Below are 23,058 nucleotides of genomic sequence, written 5' to 3' on the forward strand. Positions count from 1 at the left end.
TCTTTAACTGTCTTCACAGAATGAGGTTTTTTTTATCAACAGGTCCAACGGTGGTAGCAAAGTTCGTTCTTTTAGAATGAGGTTGTAGACTTTGTTTGTACATTCCTTTATTTGTCATCGTAGGAGAGTCTTGTATATTGCCAAAAACAGGATCTGATAGAATTCTGACTTGTCTTTCAATGAAATCTGTAATGTCGCTGAATCTTGCTCTTCGTTACTGTTGTTCTTGTAGATCACAAGCTTGGCTTCTCCATTTGTCTCTGAGCTTGTATGGCAACTTTTTTATGATGTTTAACATAATTGAAGGCATGTCCAAATCATGGAGATATTGTACATCTTCCATAACGTTACAGCATCCTCTGAGAAATAAACTGTAGTCTTGTAGTTCCTTCACATCTTCTGGTTTTATTGCAGGCCATACAAGTGCTTCATTCATGTAGCAAAAGGCAATCTTTTGTTCATTACCGAACTGCTCTTTCAGTAATGTTTTGGCTTTTGGATATCCGTAATCTGGGTCTATGTATTGACAGCTCCCACAAGTTGTTTTGCGTGTCCTTTAGTATGCTGTTCCAAATAGTATAGACGATCTGAAATTTTTTGTTGTGTTTCGTTCCACTCCATTTTTAAATGCCTTCATAAATGTATGATATTGCAATGGTTCTCCATCAAATACTGGGATCTCTCGCTTTAGTAAAGATGCGAGGCTTTACTGTTGTATAAGCAGAGTTATTTCATTTTGCCTCCTCATAATGCCAAGAACATCATCATTTCCCACATTACGTGTATTTGTATTTGAGATGGGTTGTTGAGGAAAATACTGTGTGTTAGTTGGTTCTGTTTTGAACACAGGTTGATGAACTTTGTTGTATGAGGATGTTTTATCCATCACCGTGGGTTGAGGGCCCCCCTCTGGAGCTAGGCCTGGAGGTGGGGCTCGAAGGCGAGCGTCTGGTGGCCGGGCCTACACCCATGGGGCCCGGCCGGGCACAGCCCGAAAAGGCAACGTGGGTCCCCCTTCCCATGGGTTCACCACCGGTGGAAGGGGCCAAAGGGGTCAGGTGCGCAGTGAGTTGGGTGGCAGCCAAAGGCGGGGGCCTTGGCGGTCCGACCCTCGGCTACTGAAGCTACTTCTGGGGACATGGAATGTCACCTCTCTGACAGGGAAGGAGCCCGAGCTGATGTGCGAGGCTGAGAAGTTCCGACTAGATATAGTCGGACTCACCTCCACACACGGCTTGGGTTCTGGTACCAATCCTCTCGAGAGGGGCTGGACCCTCTTCCACTCTGGAGTTGCCCACGGTGAGAGGCGCAGAGCAGGTGTGGGCATACTCATTGCCCCCCGGCTAGGCGCCTGTGCATTGGGGTTTACCCCGGTGAACGAGAGGGTAGCCTCCCTCCGCCTACGGGTGGGGGGACGGGTCCTGACTGTTGTTTGTGCTTATGCACCGAACAGCAGCTCAGAGTACCCACCCTTTCTGGAGTCCTTGGAGGGTGTGCTGGAGAGCGCTCCCCCCGGGAACTCCCTCGTTCTGCTGGGGGACTTCAACGCTCACGTGGGTAATGACAGTGAGACCTGGAGGGGCGTGATTGGGGGGAACCCCCCCCCCGATCAAAACCCGAGCGGTGTTTTGTTGTTGGACTTCTGTGCTCGTCACGGACTGACCATAACGAACACCATGTTCAAGCACAAGGGTGTCCATATGTGCACTTGGCACCAGGACACCCTAGGCCGCAGTTCGATGATCGACTTAGTCGTGTCATCGGATTTGCGGCCGTATGTGTTGGACACTCGGGTTAAGAGAGTGGCGGAGCTGTCAACTGATCACCACCTGGTGGTGTGTTGGCTCCGATGGCGGGGTAAGATGCTGGTCCGACCAGGCAGGCCCAAACGTATTGTGAGGGTCTGCTGGGAACGTCTGGCAGAATCCCCTGTCAGAAAGAGTTTCAACGCCCACCTCCGGCAGAGCTTCTCCATTGTCCCGGGGGAGGCGGGGGACGTTGAGTCCGAGTGGACCATGTTCCGTGCTTCCATTGTTGAAGCGGCCGATCGGAGCTGTGGCCGTAAGGTGGTTGGTGCCTGTCGGGGCGGCAATCCTCGAACCCGCTGGTGTACACCAGCGGTAAGGGATGCCGTCAAGCTGAAGAAGGAGTCCTATTGGGCCTTTTTGGCCTGTGGGACTCCGGAGGCTGCTGACAGGTACCGGCTGGCCAAGCGGAATGCGGCTTCGGTGGTCGCTGAGGCAAAAACTCGGACATGGGAGGAGTTCGGTGAGGCCATGGAGAACGACTTCCGGACGGCTTTGAGGAAATTCTGGTCCACCATCCGGCGTCTCAGGAGAAGAAAGCAGTGCGCCATTAACACTGTGTATAGTGGAGATGGGGTGCTGTTGACCTCGACTTGGGACGTCGTGAATCGGTGGGGAGAATACTTCGAAGACCTCCTCAATTCCACCAACACGCCTTCCTTTGAGGAAGCAGGGTCTGGGGACTCTGAGGTGGGCCCCCCTTACTCTGGGGTCGAAGTCACTGAAGTGGTTGGAAAGCTTCTCGGTGGCAGGGCCTCGGGGGTGGATGAGGTTCGCCCGGAGTTCCTAAAGGCTCTGGATGTAGTGGGGCTGTCGTGGTTGACACGTCTCTACAACATCGCGTGGACATCAGGGACAGTGCCTCTGGATTGGCAGACCGGGGTGGTGGTTCCTCTTTTTAAGAAGGGGGACCGGAGGGTGTGTTCCAACTTTAGAGGGATCACACTACTCAGCCTCCCAGGTAAGGTCTATTCGGGGGTGCTGGAGAGGAGGATCCGTCTGGAAGTGAAATCACGGATTCAGGAGGAGCAGTGTGGTTTTCGTCCCACAGTGGACCAGCTCTACACCCTCAGCAGGATTCTTGAGGGTGCGTGGGAGTTCGCCCAACCAGTCCACATGTGCTTTGTGGACTTGGAGAAGGCGTTTGACCGTGTCCCTCGGGGAGTCCTGTGGGGGGTGCTTCGGGAGTATGGGGTACCGGGCCCCCTGATACGGGCTATTCGGTCCCTGTACGAACGATGTCAGAGTTTGGTCCGCATTGCCGGCAGTAAGTCGAATTTGTTTCCTGTGAGGGTTGGACTCCGCCAAGGTTGCCCTTTGTCACCGATTCTGTTCGTAACTTTTATGGACAGAATTTCTAGGCGCAGCCGGAGTGTTGAGGGGGTCCGGTTTGGTGGCCTCAACATTGCATCTCTGCTTTTTGCAGATGATGTGGCGCTGTTGGCTTCTTCAAGCCGTGATCTCCAGCTCTCACTGGAGCGGTTCGCAGCCGAGTGTGAAGCGGTTGGGATGAGGAAAAGGGTGGAGTGCCCTCTGCGGGTCGGGGATGAGATCCTGCCCCAAGTGGAGGAGTTCAAGTATCTCGGGGTCTTGTTCACGAGTGAGGGTAGGTTAGAGCGGGAGATCGACAGACGGATCGGTGAAGACGCTGCACCGTCTGGTCCGTTGTGGTGAAGAAGGAGCTGAGCCGAAAGGCAAAGCTCTCGATTTACCGGTCGATCTACGTTCCTGCCCTCACCTATGGTCACGAGCTGTGGGTCGTGACCGAAAGAACAAGATCCCGGATACAAGCGGCCGAAATGAGTTTCCTCCGCAGGGTAGCTGGGCTCTCCCTTAGAGATAGGGTGAGAAGCTCGGTCATTCGGGAGGGACTCAGCGTCGAGCCGCTACTCCTCCACGTTGAGAGGAACCAGTTGAGGTGGCTCGGGCATCTGGTTCGGATGCCTCCTGGGCGCCTCCCTGGGGAGGTGTTCCGGGCATGTCCTACCGGCGGGAGGCCCCGGGGACGACCCAGGACACGCTGGAGAGACTACGTCTCACGGCTGGCTTGGGAACGCCTTGGGATCCCGTCGGAGCAGCTGGCTGAAGTGGCTGGGTAGAGAGAAGTCTGGGCTTCCCTGCTAAAGCTGCTGCCCCCGCGACCCGACCCCGGATAAGCGGAATTGAAGACGGAACGGAACGGAACCGTGGGTTGAATATTTTTTTGTTTTCCATCATTGTTTGTTATTTTCCGTTTCACCCCAGTTGCTGGATGGAAATCATCTGCATTCGCGTTGAGTTGCTGCTGAGACTTTTTCCAAATATGAATTCATTCCATCCAAAGCCTTTATTGAGCTTTTCCTGCTTGCTGTACTTTGTGTTTTGAGTATGCTTAATTGTGCCATTTTCTCCGCAATTTCAGTATTTAGTTGTAATTGTTCCTTCCTTTTGCGTAATTGTTGTTCCTCTTCTTCCAGGGCATGTTTCTCATCCAAAAGTCTTTGTCTTGTGGCTAAAGCAGCCAGCTCAGCTTCAGCTCTTAAACGTGCAGATGAAGTTGTAAAGCGCATACTTCGGGAGGTTTCATGGGATCCAACATTGGACTCCATTTTCTTTTCAGTGAGTTTGCTTTCTCTCCTTTTTCCCGTTTCCATTTCAGAACATGAGGTTCCACCACTTCCACTATTTGTTTGACTCATTTTGTCCTCCTTTTTATTCAGCTTTCCAAAAATGCGTCAAAGGAATGCACAGTGTGTGATGTTAGGGCACTTCATTCCAACAAAATGGCAGTCATCATCATCATTTGTATCAATCAACTCTTTTCAAACTCCAATTGCATTGCATTATTTAATCCCTAACAGCGGACTTCATTCAAGCGCACGTATGACAATCGCCAGGTCAACTTTATCCGATGAGCATTTATTCATTCAGCTGTTCTCCAGCAGGAAGACACTCCAACATTGCATGCGCACAACTCGGATTCCTAACTGAAGCAGGTGGCTTACCTGTTCTTCTCAAAGTAGCGTTTGTGTCATGTTTGGTTTCTGTTTTTGGTTGTGTGTCTCCCTTGGTCTTGTTGAGTGTAATCCTGCCCTTCCTCGTGTCAACCAATCCATGCCCTCAGCCACTTGTGTCTTGCCCCAGGTGTGTCTTGTTGTGTCGTTAGTGTGTGTGTGTGTATCGTCTCCTGTCTCCCCTCTGTCTGTGTTGGATCATTCTGTCACGTTGTGGAGTGGAGGACCCAAATGCAGGGAGGCAGGAGAACCACGGCAGGGAAGCATGTACTACTAAACATAATTAATTTTACAAAAACACTAACAGGGGTACTGGGTAACTATGGAGGTAAATATGGTGCAAAACTAACTTGTAAAAAATGTTTGTACCTGTAGAAAAAAGTCTAAATTTGTATCTGTAAAAGTCGTGATTTTTACCTGTAAAAAAAAATGTGTATGTGTAAAAAAAAATGTGTACGTGTAAAAACAAATTTGTACCTGTAAAAGTCATGATTTGTACCTGTACAAAAAGTGTAAATTTGTATCTGTAGAAATGACAACTTGTAGTCAAAGAAGTCGCCACTAGGAGTCACAAGTGGTTTTTCTGCTGCTGTCCGTGAGTTTTGCACCATATATCTCGCTACAAAAGGTGCAAAACTGATTCGTACTTGTAGAGCGCCGTGATTTGTACTCGTAGAAGAAGAGGGCGGGCTCTGGAGGATTTGGGCGGGCTAAAGCTCAACCTCATTGGTGTGTTGAGTTTTTACACAAATCACGACTTTTTTCTACATTTTCACTTTTTTTTTTACAAGTTAGTTTTGCACCATATTTACCTCCATAGTAAACATCACTGTTAATGATATTTGTATGCAGAAATATTGCAGGTTTATGCAGAAATAGAAAATGTATCAGTTATCTTTGCCAGAGTATACCGTCTTTTTCTCTTGTGGACCAATTGCTGTGTTAATGTTTTATTGATCAAACTGGTCATATTCTGTTGATCAAAATCCTGAAAAGGGGCATTCCAAAGTAAATTAATATTGGACTTATTCTCTTTCCAATGTGTATTTTTTTTCTCTTGTCTACCCCTCAACATAGAATTCTATAAATACTACTATAGGCCTACACAGTATCTGCTGCCACAAAAAAAACTTACTACTAATCAGAATAATTCTACAACCGATAATAGCAGAATAGCAAAAACAATGGACATTAGACAAGTAAATATTGTTTTATGTGCAGATTGCACATAAAACAATATTTACTTGTCTAATGGATTTAAAGAGAAAATAAATAAATACATAAATAAATAAATAAATCTTCCGAACAATTCAGCCTGTAACCTGGGAAACTTGACAAAAGTTAATTTAATTGTAAATTAACTGAGACTGTTGTTCAGAACAAAACGTTTTTGCCAGTTGTGTCGTCCTATACTACAATTGGCTGATATTCAAACAAGAAACACCCATTAAAAAAAAAAAGTAAAGATAAAACCTTTTTTTTCTTCTTTATCAGTTATCTCTTGTTTTGTTCAATCCATCAACTCAAAATGAACTGTTAAAAAAAGTGGGACATTGTAAAATTTTCTTTTGAAATTCAGATTTTGTTGCAGAAGAAGAAGAAGTTCTGTCAATATTGGTATTGCAACCACAAATGGCAATCACTATTTTTTATTATTCCTTCATCAATGTGTTGTAAACATACATTTCATTTTGGTCACACAGAGCAACAATTCCGAATATACATACGGTATGTGTGACTATCGATTTTTGGGATTGACCATTTCTGGTGGCCAGTACCTTCCTTAAACATTGAGCTATCCACCTTCTGAAATGGTCGATCTAAATGAAAGCATAAGTAAAATCTTTCCGATTAGTTTGACACATTTAGTTAAGGTGGTGCTGAAATTTACAATTTGCAATACAAATTTACAAGTGGTACAAACCATACTTTGGATTCACACTTCCAAATTTGAATTGCACTATACATTGTGCAACACTGACAAAACGACTCCAGTGGGACATCACTACGTTAATGTACATTAATAACCTAATTACATGTTCCTGTATTTTGTAGAACAGTGTTTGACTTTACAACGGTAACAGACTTAAACTTGATGTGTATATGGGATGAGGCAGTTGTATTTTTTTTTTTAGTTGAACAGGAATAAATACCACAGAAAAAAATAACACAGGATTTTTGAAAACATGAAGGCGGAACTTGCATTTCATTATACACAAGACAGACCTGCACAGTCACTTTAGGCATTTTTCAAGGGAACTACAGTATGTAATCACAATACCTTCATAACAATGATGCCTTCTTAAAGTCAAGAGGAGTAAACAAGTTATTGTATATGGTAGAGATAAAAGTACAATGGTGGATCACTTCATGTAGTGGAAAGTTGGGTGGATGAAGAGGGCTAGTGAGAATACCCAACACAAACAACCACTTGGAAAAATTACATCCGTCTTCTAACAAACATAATTTTCAGTAATTTTGCATCAGAAATGACTTAAAGGGATTTGCACCCATGCTCCATGCTGATTTTATGGAAAGACGGATTTGCAACTATTTACTGTAAAAGTAAATAATGCCAGGACTGACCTTTGTATAGGATGCGTATATGCCAATGTCATTACTTCCAGAAAATAGTCTCTAAAGAAAAGAAAATGTACGATAATGTGTTCTTTCTCATAAATGAACTGTGGCAGTGAGATGTGACAATGTTAGATCTCTGTCATGAGTCTTTCAATTAATGGCACAGTCCAACGTTTTGACTCAAAAATAAACACTTCTTAAAAACAAGATGTTTAAACATGAACTCCTTCTCAATCTACACCTCTGGGCTTCTGTTAATGTAGGGTGGTGATTTTGTCTTCAACCTCCCCCCCACACAACCTGTATTTTGCCATTTTGTGTTTGTTTTGCCAGCAGCGGGACGCTCACAGTGTACAGACAGTTGTTTACTCTCCAGCCAATCACAGAGCGGGGGATGGCGGGGGGCGTGTCTCTGTAGGCAGACGGGATGATGAGTTGAGTGACTCGCGTGAAAAAAATAAAGTATACCCCAACAAAACGTGCAGCGGATAATGCACGGTCAAAAACGAGAGTAAATCTTGGCTTGGCATTTACCCGCTTCCGAGCTCTGAAGGAGCGGCTTAGACTGAAGAGCGACGCAGAGTTGGGCTGCTTGCTATTCGACAGGTAAGTGCCATGTTAGCTTGCTGATTTAGCGACATGCTCGGTTAAGTCATATTGACAAGAGTAACTCAGCAATATAGAACGAGGGTTGAACTTTTTTTAATATCCTTATATATACATCTGGTAATAAGTGAAGCTAAGTCAAAAGGCTGTAGCAACCTTTGGGGGTGGGTTGCGGGTTGGGTAGTTTCTGACGCTCTGGACGGGCCGTGAAGGCATCACAGACTGTTTTTTGGGGAAGCTACGCGCGCTATTGGCTTTTGTTTTGTAGTTGAGCCTGCTGTTTTGTTCTTGAAAACTGTTGTTAGCTCCACACTTGTCCTGATTATTTCACCATCGTTACATGGCAAATGTCGTTTTAAACTGTTATTCCTGTCTCGGATCAGTTATGTGACCATTTGCAAGATACCTCGTCACTCACTCTCGCAGCTTGCTTGGCTGAATGCAGCCGATCAGAGGCAAGGGGCGTAAACGTTGAGCTCGTATGGATTAAACCATAGGAGGGGTCCGTTTTGAATTGTTTGTTTACAAACAGAAACGGTTTGATTACAAACAGAAATGGTCAAAACTCCGGACAGTGCCTTTAAATACCACTGGCTTTGTGTATGTTACAAAAATTAGAAAAGACAAGAAATGCTGCATATTACAAACAACACACACACACAAACACAAAGCGGAAAAAAACTAACAAAGCATTTATAGCATATGTACATACATCAATTATTGATAACCACATAAGGCTCCCCCTGGAGTCATGGTACAGCAGTTCTTTACACATATGTTGCGTCATTGTGTGTGTATTCAAAACCTTCCTTCACAAATTCCAGTTTTAAGACACGTTAGAAAATTAAAACCAGCTAAATGTGTTCTGAGGGATCATTTAGAGGTTTAAGTCAAGCACAAGGGATTTTTCAGACAATATGCAGGGGAGACTGGGGCTAGTTGTATCACTTTTTATACTTTTATCTATTTCTTGGAATTAATACATCATATATAAACAAAATGTATACCATATGAAAGACCCATGTCTTAGGTATATTTTTTGTATTTATGTCATTTTCATACTTTGTGTCAGTGCAGAGTTCTACACCATCAAATAGAGGGAGTGAACATGTGGCATGTTGCCCCACCAATGGGTAAGTTATCACACCATATTGGGGTAAGATGTCACACTGGATTTTGCAACTAATAAAACAAGGACAAAAATATCCTTATTCTCCATTTTGTTGTTTGTTTTTACAACCAGATAAATCGTTTATCATTGATCTGGAAAATGTACCATATAGTCGTCATTGAACAAACTTTAATATAAAATGTTACAAAATAGATTAAAGTCCCAAGGAACTGCTGGCATGTAGGTCATAGCTCTCAGCCTCAATGCCTGTTTTCCCTCCCTTAAACTGGAAATTTGAGATTTAATTAAATTTTTAAAAAAATAAAGCATTTCAGTTAATGGATAGATGGTTCATCGTGAAACTTAAACCAGTCCTGACATGTGGGCATAATGTAGTTCCAACAACTGGAAAATAAATTTTTAAACAATGAAACAAAACCTGACAATTTCCTCACTCTTCAGACTCATCTAAAGAACAATTCTGGCATACATAAACCGAGTTGCCATGGGTGCAATTTTCATTGGCCCATTCTTTGCATATGTGACAACAAACCCCAAAATGACTCAGACAAGTTGCCCCAAACTACCATGTTGGCTAATACTTGCTCTTGTTTAAAGTTAGTTTAAAATAGATCAGTGACTGAGGCATGACTAGAAGCCCGAATCTCTCCTCCAGCAATTGATTTGCTGCAAGAATTTGTCTATGTATGACACATGTTTCAAAATATATAAAGTTGAATTATTTTACTTTGGGTTGTGCAAAACAGAAAACTGGCACTCATATCAGCTGACAATGTGCTATTCTCTTCTCAGACAGTACACAACCCCTGACCATTTATACAAAGAAAACTAGTATTCCAATTTTTTTTTTCCCCCTCTGGTGGAGAAGTAAATTGCAATGTGACAACTTAACCATGATACAACTAGCCCCGGTCTCCCCCACTTATCTATGTCATTCAGAGGATAAGTTCACACCAAGTTTTTTTTTTTTTAGTTTGACAGACGTTTCTGTTGGATGTGGCATATTTGCACAATAAAAATAAGAAATCAGTGGAAGGGGAACCTCTAATCTACATGCAACAAAAACAAATGTGTGTTCTCATTGAGCATAATGCATAACAAACAAACAAACAAAGAGACATTGAAAAGTTCCAAGTAAACGATTCAATACCATTGGGTGAGCAGTGGCTCATTTGCATGAGACAGAGCTGCCCCTCAGTCTAAAAGGGGGCACTTAATTCTTCATACTTGGGGTATTTTGACTCACACGTCACAGACACCTGTAAACTGTTTTGAATTATGAAAAGCAATGTGCATCATGTCTTCTATTCATGTAGAATAATGGGGCTATTTTGAGGCAGGCAATCTGTTTCTGACCAGCCACAACATTAAGACTACTTGCAAATGACATTGATTACAAAAACTATATTAAATAATCTGGCTGAACAAAGTTAATGACGCACAGTTTTGATTGACACTACCAAATGTCAAGTAATCATGTAAAATGTGTTGCTGTGTATAGGGATACTATTTGATATAGCTCATGTATTGAATTGTTGTACTGTGAAAATGGTCAACGTTATGCCTGGTTAAGCGCCTTTCAGTCTTCTCATTTTGTCACACCATATCATGTAAAAAGGAACCATACATTGGTTGGAACAAGGAAATGTATTTTTGGCTGTGATAACCGCTAAACCTACACATCCTTGATTTTCGTGCATATTGGTCTTTTGCTCACTGCTCATACAAATACATTAATCCCATGTAAAGTGGACAAACACCAAAGGAAAATCCAGTGTCACTTAAGTCGTAGTTCAAACATTTAGCATGTTCAGACCTGGCATAATTATGCATCCTGAGTCATCCGATCTCAATTGGAATATATTCAAACTTGTGCTTTAAAAAATTACATATCAGTTTTCTAAATATAATTTTTTTTTAATGTCACACACTAAAGGTATAGGGGTAGAAAACGCCAAGTCGCACGAAATCATGTGAAAATGCATTTTTCTATTTACAGAGTAGCAACAATTGAGCTTCATAGAAGCAATAAAGTGTAATTTTAGTGCTTACTAAAAAAAATAAAAAATAGTATACCAATTTAACCTTCAACTTCAAATGTGATCTGACCTCTGAGACAAAAAATGTAATCCATATTCAATAATACTGATCTTTCATCTGCAACTTGTTTGTCTCTTTACAATCATAGCATTAATGTAACGTAATATGTAGTAATTTAGGCCAAACATCTTATAGGTTGTACATTAGTGTTTGTTTAAACCAGTGTAGCATCAAAATAATATTAAAGATGCTTGAGATCATTTTACATACAGTATCAATATCTGGTGTTCAATACTAAAATGTCTTCATGCACAGTACATTTCTTACAGTAAATTTTACTCTAAAAAAGATTGTAATTGGTCTGACTCTAAACAGACTAAACTTTACACTTGACAGAGAGTATTAAAAAAAAATCACTCAAGGGTTGAGAAAGGTCAGATCGCAGAAGCTTGAGGTTGGGAGACAGCAAATCTACCCGCTGAGCTATGCCATTCCTAATGTGTGTCACTGGAAATACCTTGTACCTCTGAGACCCATCATTGTTGGTCTCTTTTTGGACACACCAGCAATATGTTAACAAATAGTTAACGTGGCATAGTTCAAGTGGTAGAGTGGCTATTTTCCATGCTCAAGGTTGTGGGATCATTCTCAACCCTTGAGTGTTTTTTTATTATTTATTTATTTATTTATTTATTTATTTTTTTTGAGAGAGAGAGAGAGAGAGAGAGAGAGAGAGAGAGAGCTCAGTATTGTTCATTCGCTAATTTTACCCATTTAATCTTTTTTTTTTTTGTATGTGCGTGAGTATGTGCATGAGCGGGTGTGTGTGTGCATGTGTGCGTGCGTGCGAGTGTGTACTCATTAATTCACCTAAAACCTATTAAATATCCCATACCGTTCACGTAAGCTGAATACTTCAGAATTCAGCTAGTCGTGAAGTTGTCAGGAGACCCGAGGAAGGATCAAAGAAAACTTATTTATTTTTGTTTTGCTCTCTTCCAAGTGTAAAGTTTACTCTGTGTAGACTGGGACCAAATATATTGTTTTTGGAATCACATTTACTCTACGAAATTTACCATGTGGGATACTATTAAAGTACAAAAAAAAATGTCATTAATATTCATCCACAATTAATCACAATTGAAGTTGTTAATGTTCTTTTGTTACGGACAATTTAAAGAGTAGACTGGGCCAACTTTAATAATGTAAACGCTAGTGACAAAAGGTAGTCTACAATCTCAATTTAAACCTATTAAAGTTATTACCTGTAGTTTCATATATGTATACTTAGTATGTATGTATGTAACATTGTGAACAACATACCATGGACTATGGATGTTGTGTAATAAATAACTAATGATAATTATCCACTTGTGATCGGGTTGGTCAGGACACATGTTTTGAACCAAATGCTGAAAAAAATATATATATATTTCGAAGCAATTAATTTACTCTCTTTGACATGCAGGGCATTTTCTTCCTTGGTGATGAAACCACTTATTAATTGTGTCCAAAATCGGAGTCCAATTCATTCATTGAGATTGTCTTTGCGACTTTTCACATCTTTGCAAACACGTCTTTGTCATGTTCTCTCTTCTGATCGGCTTTTACCTTATCCAGATCTTAAACATCAGTAGTTTTTCCAAGGTAGAGCATCAGATATTTAGATCCATGAGACACTCCCCTGATTTATTGTATTTTTTTTTGTGGGGGCGAGCGGCAGGGCAAGGTCTTTCAGAGCATCGGTATTTTGCTTTCTACTACAGTTCCACACAACCTCTAATACGAGGCTGCAAGTCTCAGATTAGCCTCTCCTCAGGGGGCACTTTGAGGACGCTGCCCATCTCCAACCTGGCTCCAGCCACCTCCTGTGAGCTGGGGCTGTAGGTGCCCTCTGACTGGCGCTTCTTCCGGGCCGTCATAATGAGGAAAAAGATCACTAGGATGGCGAGTAATACACATAATGTGGTGAGGGGGATGGTGACCACCAGCCAAGGGATCCTCTCCTTTTGCTCCTTTTTCTACAAGAGGACATGAGAATACTTTTTTTTAATATCCAGATTTATAAATATGAATATATATCAAGACTTACGTTGCTTTCACACAGTGTGCCACTATAGCCTGGCACACATACACACTGGAAGTGGTTGAGTCTGTCTAGACAGGAGGCCCCATTTAGACAAGGATTGGACTCACATTCGTCTATTTCTGTCTCACACCTGAAAGACATCAGCAGGGCTTTAATACAACATCAAGTGACACATACCTTCACCAGCAGCTCTCACAAACACTCTCCTGACCTGACATGATGAGACTATCTAAGCCTCTCTCAACAGCATGTTTGGAGAGATTTTTTTTTGTGTGCTGAGAAAAAAAATAGAGATTTTAACCTCAATTATGCAAACTCTATCTAATGTGTCCTTGAAACTCCCCTGGCTTAAAAAAAAATACTGTAGTAGTAGCTACCATTTTTACATTTTTGCCTACAATCAGATTTTCACTGCAAAAGGCTAGGCTATATAAAAAGGATATAAATAAATATAAATGATTGCAGTGGGGACTTTCTACAAGAATACAGTTCAGTTCAGAGAGATCAACGAAGCAGGTTATTGCGTGAATATGTGTGAGACTCTCACCTGGTGCCAGCGTAACCTGGCTTGCAAGTGCAGTTGCCACCAGTATCCCCCCCAATGCAAACCCCTCCATTAAGGCACTCTGTTTTGGCATCACATGCCACTGGAGGGAATCGCCGCCTGTTGGGCACAGAAATAGAATGCAAATGTCTGCACCACACTGAATGGTGACTTCAAAGCTTGATGCTTCCTGACGTATTGTTATTGTATCCTCTTCAGACCCATAGATGCTTGCACTGGACATGACATGTTCGCGTCTCTAAACCAATAAAACACATAATTTGGATGATGTCAACACTTCTTGTTCATGATTGGATCTTAACTAACCAATCACAATCGCAAGTTGATTTGCACAATGTTCATGTTAAAAATGTTGCTTATAATCTTAAAAGTTTACAACACATTACAGCCATATTATCCTGGCGTCCACAATAACAACTAAAAACATGAGATGCCCCCCCCCCAAAAAAAAAAAAAAATAAAAATAAATAAAAATAAATTAATTAAATAATCCATGTTGTTATTATGTAGGAAAAGAGTCAAAATCAGCAAAAAAAAAAAAATGCACAGCAGAAAAAAATTTGGGTCTGAAGGGGCTACATACGCATCTGATATTTACAAATAAATTAATAGGCATGGATATTAATAATACAAGTTGCTGTGTGCCACTATGCAGAGGTCACACAGATTAATTTTTAACTTCCTAGATGATGTTGTTTTGACCCTATTGACTGGAATTCAGTTATCATGAGTTATTTTCTATGTAATTTATGAATAAACCAGCAAGGGATGCAATGATAATGACAAAATTGTGATATTGTGATATTAAATAATTAAATAATCATAATATTGTCATTGTCATGTCACCATTTTAAAAGCAGCACATCTGATTAAAAAAAAAAAGGCAGGTTGATTTGCATTTCTGCAGTTTTAGTACTTACTTAGTACTAGTTATATTTTGGCTAGTTTTTAGTGCAGTTTAATTTTCATAAGGGATGTTTTGGCCCTTCTGTGTTTAAAATCCAGGCTAATTGTCACATGAAGGGGAGCGTAATGTTTGTGAACCGAGTCAATATGTGGAGGAACTCAATGTGTGCGTGCATTAGCAATTAAGTGCCCCAATATTAAGTGTTATTAGAGATTGTAGGTTATTTATATGTATTGTTATTTACAAAAGTACAATATTGTGCTTTTATTTTTGTATGACCTCTTTTTTTTTTTTTTACAATACTGTGACCTTTTTTTAATAGTGCCAACCTCCCCACAATATTGTGATAATTATCGTAATGTGAGCTTCATATTATGATATCATATCGTAATTTTTTTATATCGTTACATGCCTACAACCAACACCCCAGAACAGAGCATACTCGATTTTAAAGCTTTCATAGTTTTTGATTGTTTGTACATATGAAATTAAGTTTCCAAAGGAATTTGTCTGCATGCCAATACTTCATGTTGGACAATGTTACCATTTGGTAAAAGACAATGGTATGCCTTGGGACACAAGCAGAAAAGTTAAAATAAAATAAAACAACTATTATGATCAACATTTGTGTAGCACTATCTTAATTGAGCTGGATTTTTAGAAGGGAAAACTCTATTGGTTTAGTACTCTGCCCAAGTTACTTGGTAACAATTAAGCTAAAACAGTAGCTAACGACCAAGCATAATAAGCCATTTAATGCTATAAATTATAATGATAAATGAGGTCCAAAATGATTGATGACAGTAAAAAGGATTTAAAAAGTCTGATATGCTATCACAGTCTAACATGCTCTAAAATGATATAAAGATGATCAACTTACTGACAGCGTTTTCCCACGTATCCAGGAGGACATACACAGGTATGAGTAACCTTTGTTTCCACGCAAGTCCCCTCATTCAAGCAGCTGAACTCCAAACAGTTATCCACTTCTTCCTGACAGTTTCTTCCTATATATCCAGGCACACAGTCACATTGGTAGTCTGCCAGAAGATCTTTACATGTCCCATAGACACAGGGTCCAGAGGAGCATTCATTTATCTCGGCCTCACATAGTTCTCCCTCCCATCCTGGTATGCAGCTGCAGTTAAACTCGTTAAAATGGTCCTGGCACACACCCTCGTTGGAACACGGCTGAGGGTCACAAACTGGGGCACCCTTGCATCCCAAGGTAGGCTCATGTCCACTCAGTCTGGAGAAATGACTTGTCTGAGGGGCATCTGGTAAACTGAATATTGGCAGGTAGATTCCACCGACTCGCACTTCTCCTAAACATCCAGAATATTTCTCTGCCAGCCAAATTTGGGTATCATTAAGGAAGTTAAGGTTGCCACCAACTCCAAGGCTAGAACCCGCTGTCTGCCCATCCACAGTGAGACGCCATCGGGACACTGACTGCGCAGGGTCAATCATGACCAACTGGATGCGATGCCACGCTCCATCTGCGATGGCCCTTTCACTGGTAAAGGCTAGCAGGTCTGTACTTGTCCCAGTGTCCATTTTGACCAGAAGTGTGGAATTAAGGAGGCCCAAACAGAACACCTCAGCTCGGTTCTCGGCCCGCAACAAGATACCATTGTCGTCTCGTGTTCTAATGTCCATCGTGATGTTTGTTACTGAGCTCAACAGGGAGCTGTTGGCAAAATACTCGAGAGCATTGTCCTGGAAAATGGCTTCAGTCAAACCTGTGGGAAGCAAAGATAATGAGTTTTAGATCCTATGAAATAATTGACTTGACTTTGAGTGGAGAATAGCAATTTTAGACAGTAAAGTATTCAGTAAAGTATTGGGCCCTTTATAGCATAGCTATTTTCTAATGTATTTTTCCCATTCTGGTATCATTGACCACTAGTTATTGTTTTTATACTGACACCAATTGTATTGAGACTCTAGTCATTGCAGAATGACTTTCACCTGAATGACAAAAAAACAACAACAAAAAAACTCTACACAATGAATTCTGTAGAGTACATTTGACTCTATTTAGAGTGGGACCAAATAGACTCAGTTTTAGAGTAATATTTACACTTGAAAGAGAGTAAAATAAATAATTGAATTTTTTTTTTTTTAATAAAATTCACGAACTTCAGTTTGGGAGCCAGCCAATCTACTCCCTGAGCCATGCAACTCCTGCTGTGGGTTAGTATATCGCTCATGCCAACTGGAATCTTTGTAAGACGAGACCAAGGTCTCTTGGATATAAGCAAACAGTAGGCGCGGCATAGCTCAGGTGGTAGTGTGGCTAAAGATCGTGAGTTCGTTCCTCAATCCTTGAGTGACTTTTATTTATTTTTCAGTACTTTATTTTACTCTATTCCAAGTATAAATATTACTTTAAACTGAGTCTATTTGGTTCCACTCTAAATAAAGTCAAATTTACTGTGTACTTGAATTTCTATCCTTGGATGGTATCCAATTGGTAGGTTATCCATACCCTTAAATGTCAAATAACCCTTTTATCTTGAACAAAGCTAGTGACAAAAATGACTCACACTCATAACCATCCCATAGGTCGACACACTGCCCTCCTTCAAAGCAAGGGTTTTCGACACACCACAAACGTTTCTCGCACAGTCGTCCTGAGAAGTTAATGGGACAGTCACACTTGAAATCATTCCAGGTGATCTGACACTTTCCGCCATTGACACAGGGCTCATTCTGTGTACAGACAAACACAGGTGCATGGATTAGATTCACACTTGTGAAAGCTCTAACCCAAGATGACTGCAGAGGTTCAGAACGAGCAGCAGAGAAGATTAGGAGTTAACAAACAGATCAAAGGGATTCACAACGAGATCAATGTCAGTTAGGTTGAAGCACAGCCCAACTGTCAAGAGTGCACGGAAACATTGCAATACACTTTCCTCAGCTTGGAAATAAAAGCACCAGTGGGGCGTTTTGCATTAAAACTGCTTTGTAAGGATTAATGTGTAGTTTTTACACAGTACCTTGCATGAATTGTCACTTTGACATCCTGGCAGAACATTCTTCTGTGCAGTTGCCTGATACATCTCCACCTCTTCTTTATGGTCCACGATGGACAAATGCTTGTCATCCAGTCGAATGTCTTGTAGGCAGCCCTTAAATTTTCCACCCCAGTTATTCACATTTTCACCAACAGGGAGTCCTCCAACATACACAACATCCCCTTCCTCAATGCTCACATTCCCTATGGCACGATGGTTTCCCGCTATGGGGAAGAAAACATGGCCATAGTTGACTTTTATCGTCACCAATTTATTTTTTCCATCTGTGACAAACTTAGCCTCCGACAAGAGTGTGGTGTAAGGACTGTAGATGGCAACTGTAGCTTCCTTCAGGTAGATTGTCAGGTAGGACCTTTCCTCTCGGCGAAATTGCAGAAGAAGGCCATTTTTTTTCAAAGAGCGCATAATAAAGGAGATGGTGAAATTTTCTCCATGGGTTTCTGTGATGTTGAAGGCAGCGTAGCTTGTTGTGTTCTCATAACCAAAGGTCCACGATGGGTACTCTACGAAGACAATGTTTACACAGATTCATTAAACAGTATAATGCTACTATAATAGCTGCTGTTTAGGAAGGAGTAAAACGGTGGTTTGTCTGTTTTAGGAACTGAATGGGAACTAAACTGCCTGAAGTTGTATTACAACAGCAATCTCAACAGATAGTTTCAGACAGCTTAAAGATGCACTCTTTGGCGCCATCTAGTGGTTAAAGAATAGCTTTAGAAGCACGCAGGAGCACGCGCACTACGGTGGCTCAGAGAGACCACATTTCGCAAGCCTACCACCAATTTTTATTTTGCATGAGCAAACGAGCATCTCGGCGAGTGACGGCGACTTGGCAGCAGTTGTGAAGCCCGGCGAGCAACGCCGAAAGACCAAGCGAGCCGGAATTAGCCAGAGCCATAGGCTGGAGTGGCTGACAAGAGCGGCTAGTGGGAGGAGCTAGTAAAAAATTATATTTGTAAGTTTGCGAGAGCAAAGCAGAAAGTGACAAGAGACGGGCCAGAATCACAGGAGTTAGTGACGACCACCTCCAGGCGCCAGCTGTGGAAGGTATAAGCGGCGATTGACCCATTGGGTCCGACACTCGATGCAAGAACCACCAGGGCTCACTACATTGACGACGTTGTCCTTTGGTGGACATCTGTAACAGGAAGATAGCGGCGAAACATGGCAGCACTACTGTAGTAAGGTGAGAATACAGCCACGTAATAAAATTTGTGATTACTAGACCTACAGTTATATAAATAAATAAATAAACATTTATTTGCATACTATACATCAGGGTTCACCAATTTCGGTCCTCGAAGTCCGGAGTCCTACAGGTTTTAGATGTTTCTGCCTACCAACACACCTGCTACTAAAGATCAGGATTGTCATCAGGCATGCTGATGAGCTGATTATATGAATCAGGTGTGCTAGTGGGCAGAAACATCTCAAACCTGCAGGACTCCAGACCTCGAGGACCGGAATTGGTGAACCCTGCTATACATAAACAGTTTTTTTTTTTTAAATGAATGAATTATTAGTTCACCACTAGATGGCGCCCGGGATCATTGAATGTCCCTTTAAAAAGCAGTATAAACTCACTCTTGTATGAAATCTCACCTTTTTCACATGTTTCTCCAAAGTAAGGCCGGTGACACTGACATTTGGCCACAACCCACATGTCCACGCAAAACCCAAACTGCTTGCAAGGGTCGTCATGGCACAAATCTTCTTTGACACATCCCAATTCCAAACCTATGTTCTCCTCTCTCATGAGATCCTGAGGCAGCAACAATTTATAGTCAACTCGAAGCTCTTCCATGCAGCCAATGAAGCTCCTCCCACTTAACGTGAGTGTCAAATATTCCTTTGGTGCTCCTCCTACATACAGCTGTTGAAAAGAATTTGACTGGAAGAAGATCAGATGGTTGTACACTTGATTTTTCACTTGACATCCTTCCTCACAGCCGGGTCCCTCTACAACCATAATCAGTCGCTCGTCCATAGTCACAGACACTTGGTACCATTCGCCGTCATTGACTGGACCTGGATAAATGACCTGTAGCAATCGGCCCGATTTTAACCTGGCCCGGAGTGAACCCCGCACTAACTCCAGGGAGATGAAGTGTTCCATGGTACCGCGATGGTACAAAAGCATGTCAGGCAAAGTGCTCCTGAATCTGAGCTGAATATGGAGTCCATAGCTGTAGTCATCAGTACCTTGTCTTGCTCTGTTTTTAGAAACAGGCAGCTGCATGTGGACGTAGCCCTCAGAGTTGAAGGAAAAGGTGGTGGAGGTGTTGCAGAGTTCTCCCGTCCAGCCTGGCCCACAGAGGCACGTGTAGCTATGCTCGCCATACGCTGTCAGCAGAGGCATGCAGATGCCGTCATGTTGACATTGGTGCTGCTGACAGCCAACCAGGAGAACATCACAGTTGCGCCCGCCCAATGGCTCCCTGCCAGGTTCTGCTTCAGGACAATGGCATATATAAGCGTTGGCAGCATCTTGACATGTGGCACCATTCTGGCAGGGATTGCTGTCACACTCATCAATATCCATTTCACAATGCACACCTGCATGAAATAAAACCACATACACACACAATTTTAGTCATTTATACTAAAACACCGATCTGTCATCATGATAGCAGTCGGCATTGCCATATATCATCAATTAATTCAATCATATTACGCATGTTGATAATCAAACAGCATCGGCCACTGTGCTGGAAAGTGGCTGATCCGACTTCCTTAATTAGGTGCAGAGACAAGCTTGCCTGCATGCAGCCTTCTAAGCAGATTTGATTGACGCATTGCGTTATTTTTTCATTTGGCAGATGAGGAAGCTGGGAGAGGAAGTTATATTAGGTCAATTCAATTTACAATATTCCTAACCACACTAATTTTATGAAAAGACATTGACTTTTGGACTTTGCGGCTTTGACTGTCATACCATTATTATAGTGCGTGCTGGTTGGTTACTTTTGGAATATTGTAGCCTCACAAACTCTAGAATGCACAGGAGCAAAGCATTAACACATTTAAAAACATGTATTTAGCTCTTTGTATTACTGTATGTCAAGGCTATTTCTTCCAATATAAGCACATTTTTATGGCTATAAAAATACATATTAAAAAGTGCTGTACCATGCTGTACCTGTCAGCCGCCATAGCCCACAGCAGAAACAGAGCAGCAGCAGTAACCTCCTTACTCTCATGTTCCAATGAGTTTACGCCAACACACCCACACTCTGACACTGCTGGATGGCACAAGTGGCACACAGTGTCTTTTTACTCCTTAAGCTAAAAAAGCACAAGTGTCTTTACCCCTCCACTATGTTTCATGCAAGCAGATAGGAGTGATTACAGGGCAGCCCTGCCCACCTTTTCTTTTTTTCCCCTCCTCCATCCCGCTGTCCCTCCCTCCCTCACACCCTGTGCTGCTGACTGTCTACAGCCCATCCCGAGTGAAGTAATAAGCCTCCAGCCTCCAGCCTCCAGCTGGCTCCTGTCAGTATTTGACAAGAGGAATGCATTCCTGATCCCTGCACTGGCCTGTGGGTGCCGGGTGGTGGCAGGTGTTTCTGAAACCAACCTGTAGGTGGCACTGCAGGCCGATGGCTACATGCAACCATGGCCATCCAGTCAAGCCAACAGAAATAAAAAATAAGCCACACACACGCACACGCACACCCCCACGCACACACACACACATTGTATTATATTAGAAAAGATGTAGGAGCACTTGCCCAATGTTGATTATAAAGCAGTGGTCGATTGCCAAGATAATATTGGTCGATTGCACACTGGTAAATAAATAAATACATAAATAAATGAATAAATACATTAATTAATTAATCATACTGGTCTCCCCAAAAAAATCTATGTAAATGTACGGATATGCATGCATTTGTGCTGGCCGAATGTGAAAACTGGCGTCTTTACTGATTCACTCGTTAAAACTTTCCAACTTGAGCCACACATTTAGATGAGGTTGCAATGTAACAGCCAGTTGGCGTCAAGAATTACTGCATAAACATACTGACATACTTTTGTGCACAGTGCAAGTCTAGCGGAAAGTGCAGTCTCACTCTGTGCATGGGTGAAGGTTGTTGTTTTTTCCGTTTTTTCCTAGACAGGTAAAATTGGGTCGGTGTGTTTGAGCTAATATGGGCTGGAACGTAGCCGACTCCCGACCAATTGAAGTGGTGATCCCCTCATTGCTATAGGGCGGTGGAAACGCACACATGCTTGGTATTGTGGATGCAAAAAGACTCGCTGGGTTCCAAGACATGAGATTGGTGTGTGCAAAGTGCATTTATCCTTGCGGATGATGTAGTCAGCTCCGCATGTGATGTACACTACCTGTGCCACTAGTTAACTAGTTTTACCGTGTCTAAACAGAATGGCTCGTCACATTTTTGATTGATAATTGAGGACATGCAGTCAGGGAAGGCAAGGGAGGGGGAGACTCACCTGCATGTGAAGATAAAAAAAAAAAAACATAACTCAATCGATGATTGCATAGAAATCTTATTGATTCATGACTGGTTTCCTTTTTGAGTCAAATAAAGTCCTTGATTGCATTGTTAAAATTGCTGAATTTGCATATTTTCTGTTACAATATATGGGGAAAAGCAGCTGCGAGACACAGACAACATACACTAACTGATGCCGGCAGTTAACGTCTTTCTATATCATCAATATACACATTTTATTCCGCATGTACTGCACATATTAACGTTACACTCTCTGTGAATGAATGAATGACATATTTTGTCTTTCCGATTGGCCATAAATGCAGACTGCATATGCAGCAGTTGAGCCCGAATGTACAGTATATAGTATCACTTTGACAGGTGGCAGTGCTGATTTAGCACAGTGCTCATGGTTAGATAGTATGGCACTGAAAAGTGTGCCACATGAACCTGCAAGCTCCCAAACCATGAGGAATGAATGTCAATCTCTAAGAAAATGTGCTTATCGGCCCAGAAGAAGCTGATGCAGACTGTTCCTGACCTGATATTTATTCCAATGACAACAGCATCTGTGGAAAGGTCATTCTTCACATTGAAAAGACTGAAAAATCCAGTCCAAATACAGTAAGACCAATTCAGGTTGATTCTCCTCGGCGATCAGCAGCCAGACTTTTGAAAATGTAAGAAAAGGACGATATTTATGACAGAGTGACTGACATATTCATTAGTAATAATAAGGCACATGGACTTACTATACAAATAATTGTAAGACCAATCGCTCTTTTAATCTTATAAGGGAGAGATCAGCGATAAAATCAATCAATTTCACCTTAT

At 42.0% G+C, this 23,058-nt stretch overlaps 1 protein-coding gene across 1 annotated transcript in view; it reads right to left on the minus strand.

The window, feature by feature from the left end:
• Positions 1 to 6,410: 6,410 nt before the first annotated feature.
• The window catches only part of LOC147174420 (protein crumbs homolog 2-like), a 49,337-nt gene continuing 32,689 nt past the window's right edge, over positions 6,411 to 23,058 (minus strand). Inside the window, exons 8-14 of the mRNA XM_086076621.1 lie at positions 19,367 to 20,320; positions 17,723 to 18,264; positions 17,267 to 17,432; positions 15,598 to 16,459; positions 13,793 to 13,909; positions 13,249 to 13,375; positions 6,411 to 13,177 (exon numbers count right to left, since the gene is read on the minus strand). Of these exons, the coding sequence (XP_085932747.1) occupies positions 12,956 to 13,177; positions 13,249 to 13,375; positions 13,793 to 13,909; positions 15,598 to 16,459; positions 17,267 to 17,432; positions 17,723 to 18,264; positions 19,367 to 20,320 (2,990 nt within the window). The 3' untranslated portion in view covers positions 6,411 to 12,955. The remainder of the gene's footprint in view (positions 13,178 to 13,248; positions 13,376 to 13,792; positions 13,910 to 15,597; positions 16,460 to 17,266; positions 17,433 to 17,722; positions 18,265 to 19,366; positions 20,321 to 23,058) is intronic.

This window comes from Leptonotus elevatus, chromosome 5, assembly GCF_054856555.1.
Source record: "Leptonotus elevatus isolate MCC_2025b chromosome 5, RoL_Lele_1.0, whole genome shotgun sequence".
In the NCBI taxonomy this organism is placed as follows: domain Eukaryota; kingdom Metazoa; phylum Chordata; class Actinopteri; order Syngnathiformes; family Syngnathidae; genus Leptonotus; species Leptonotus elevatus.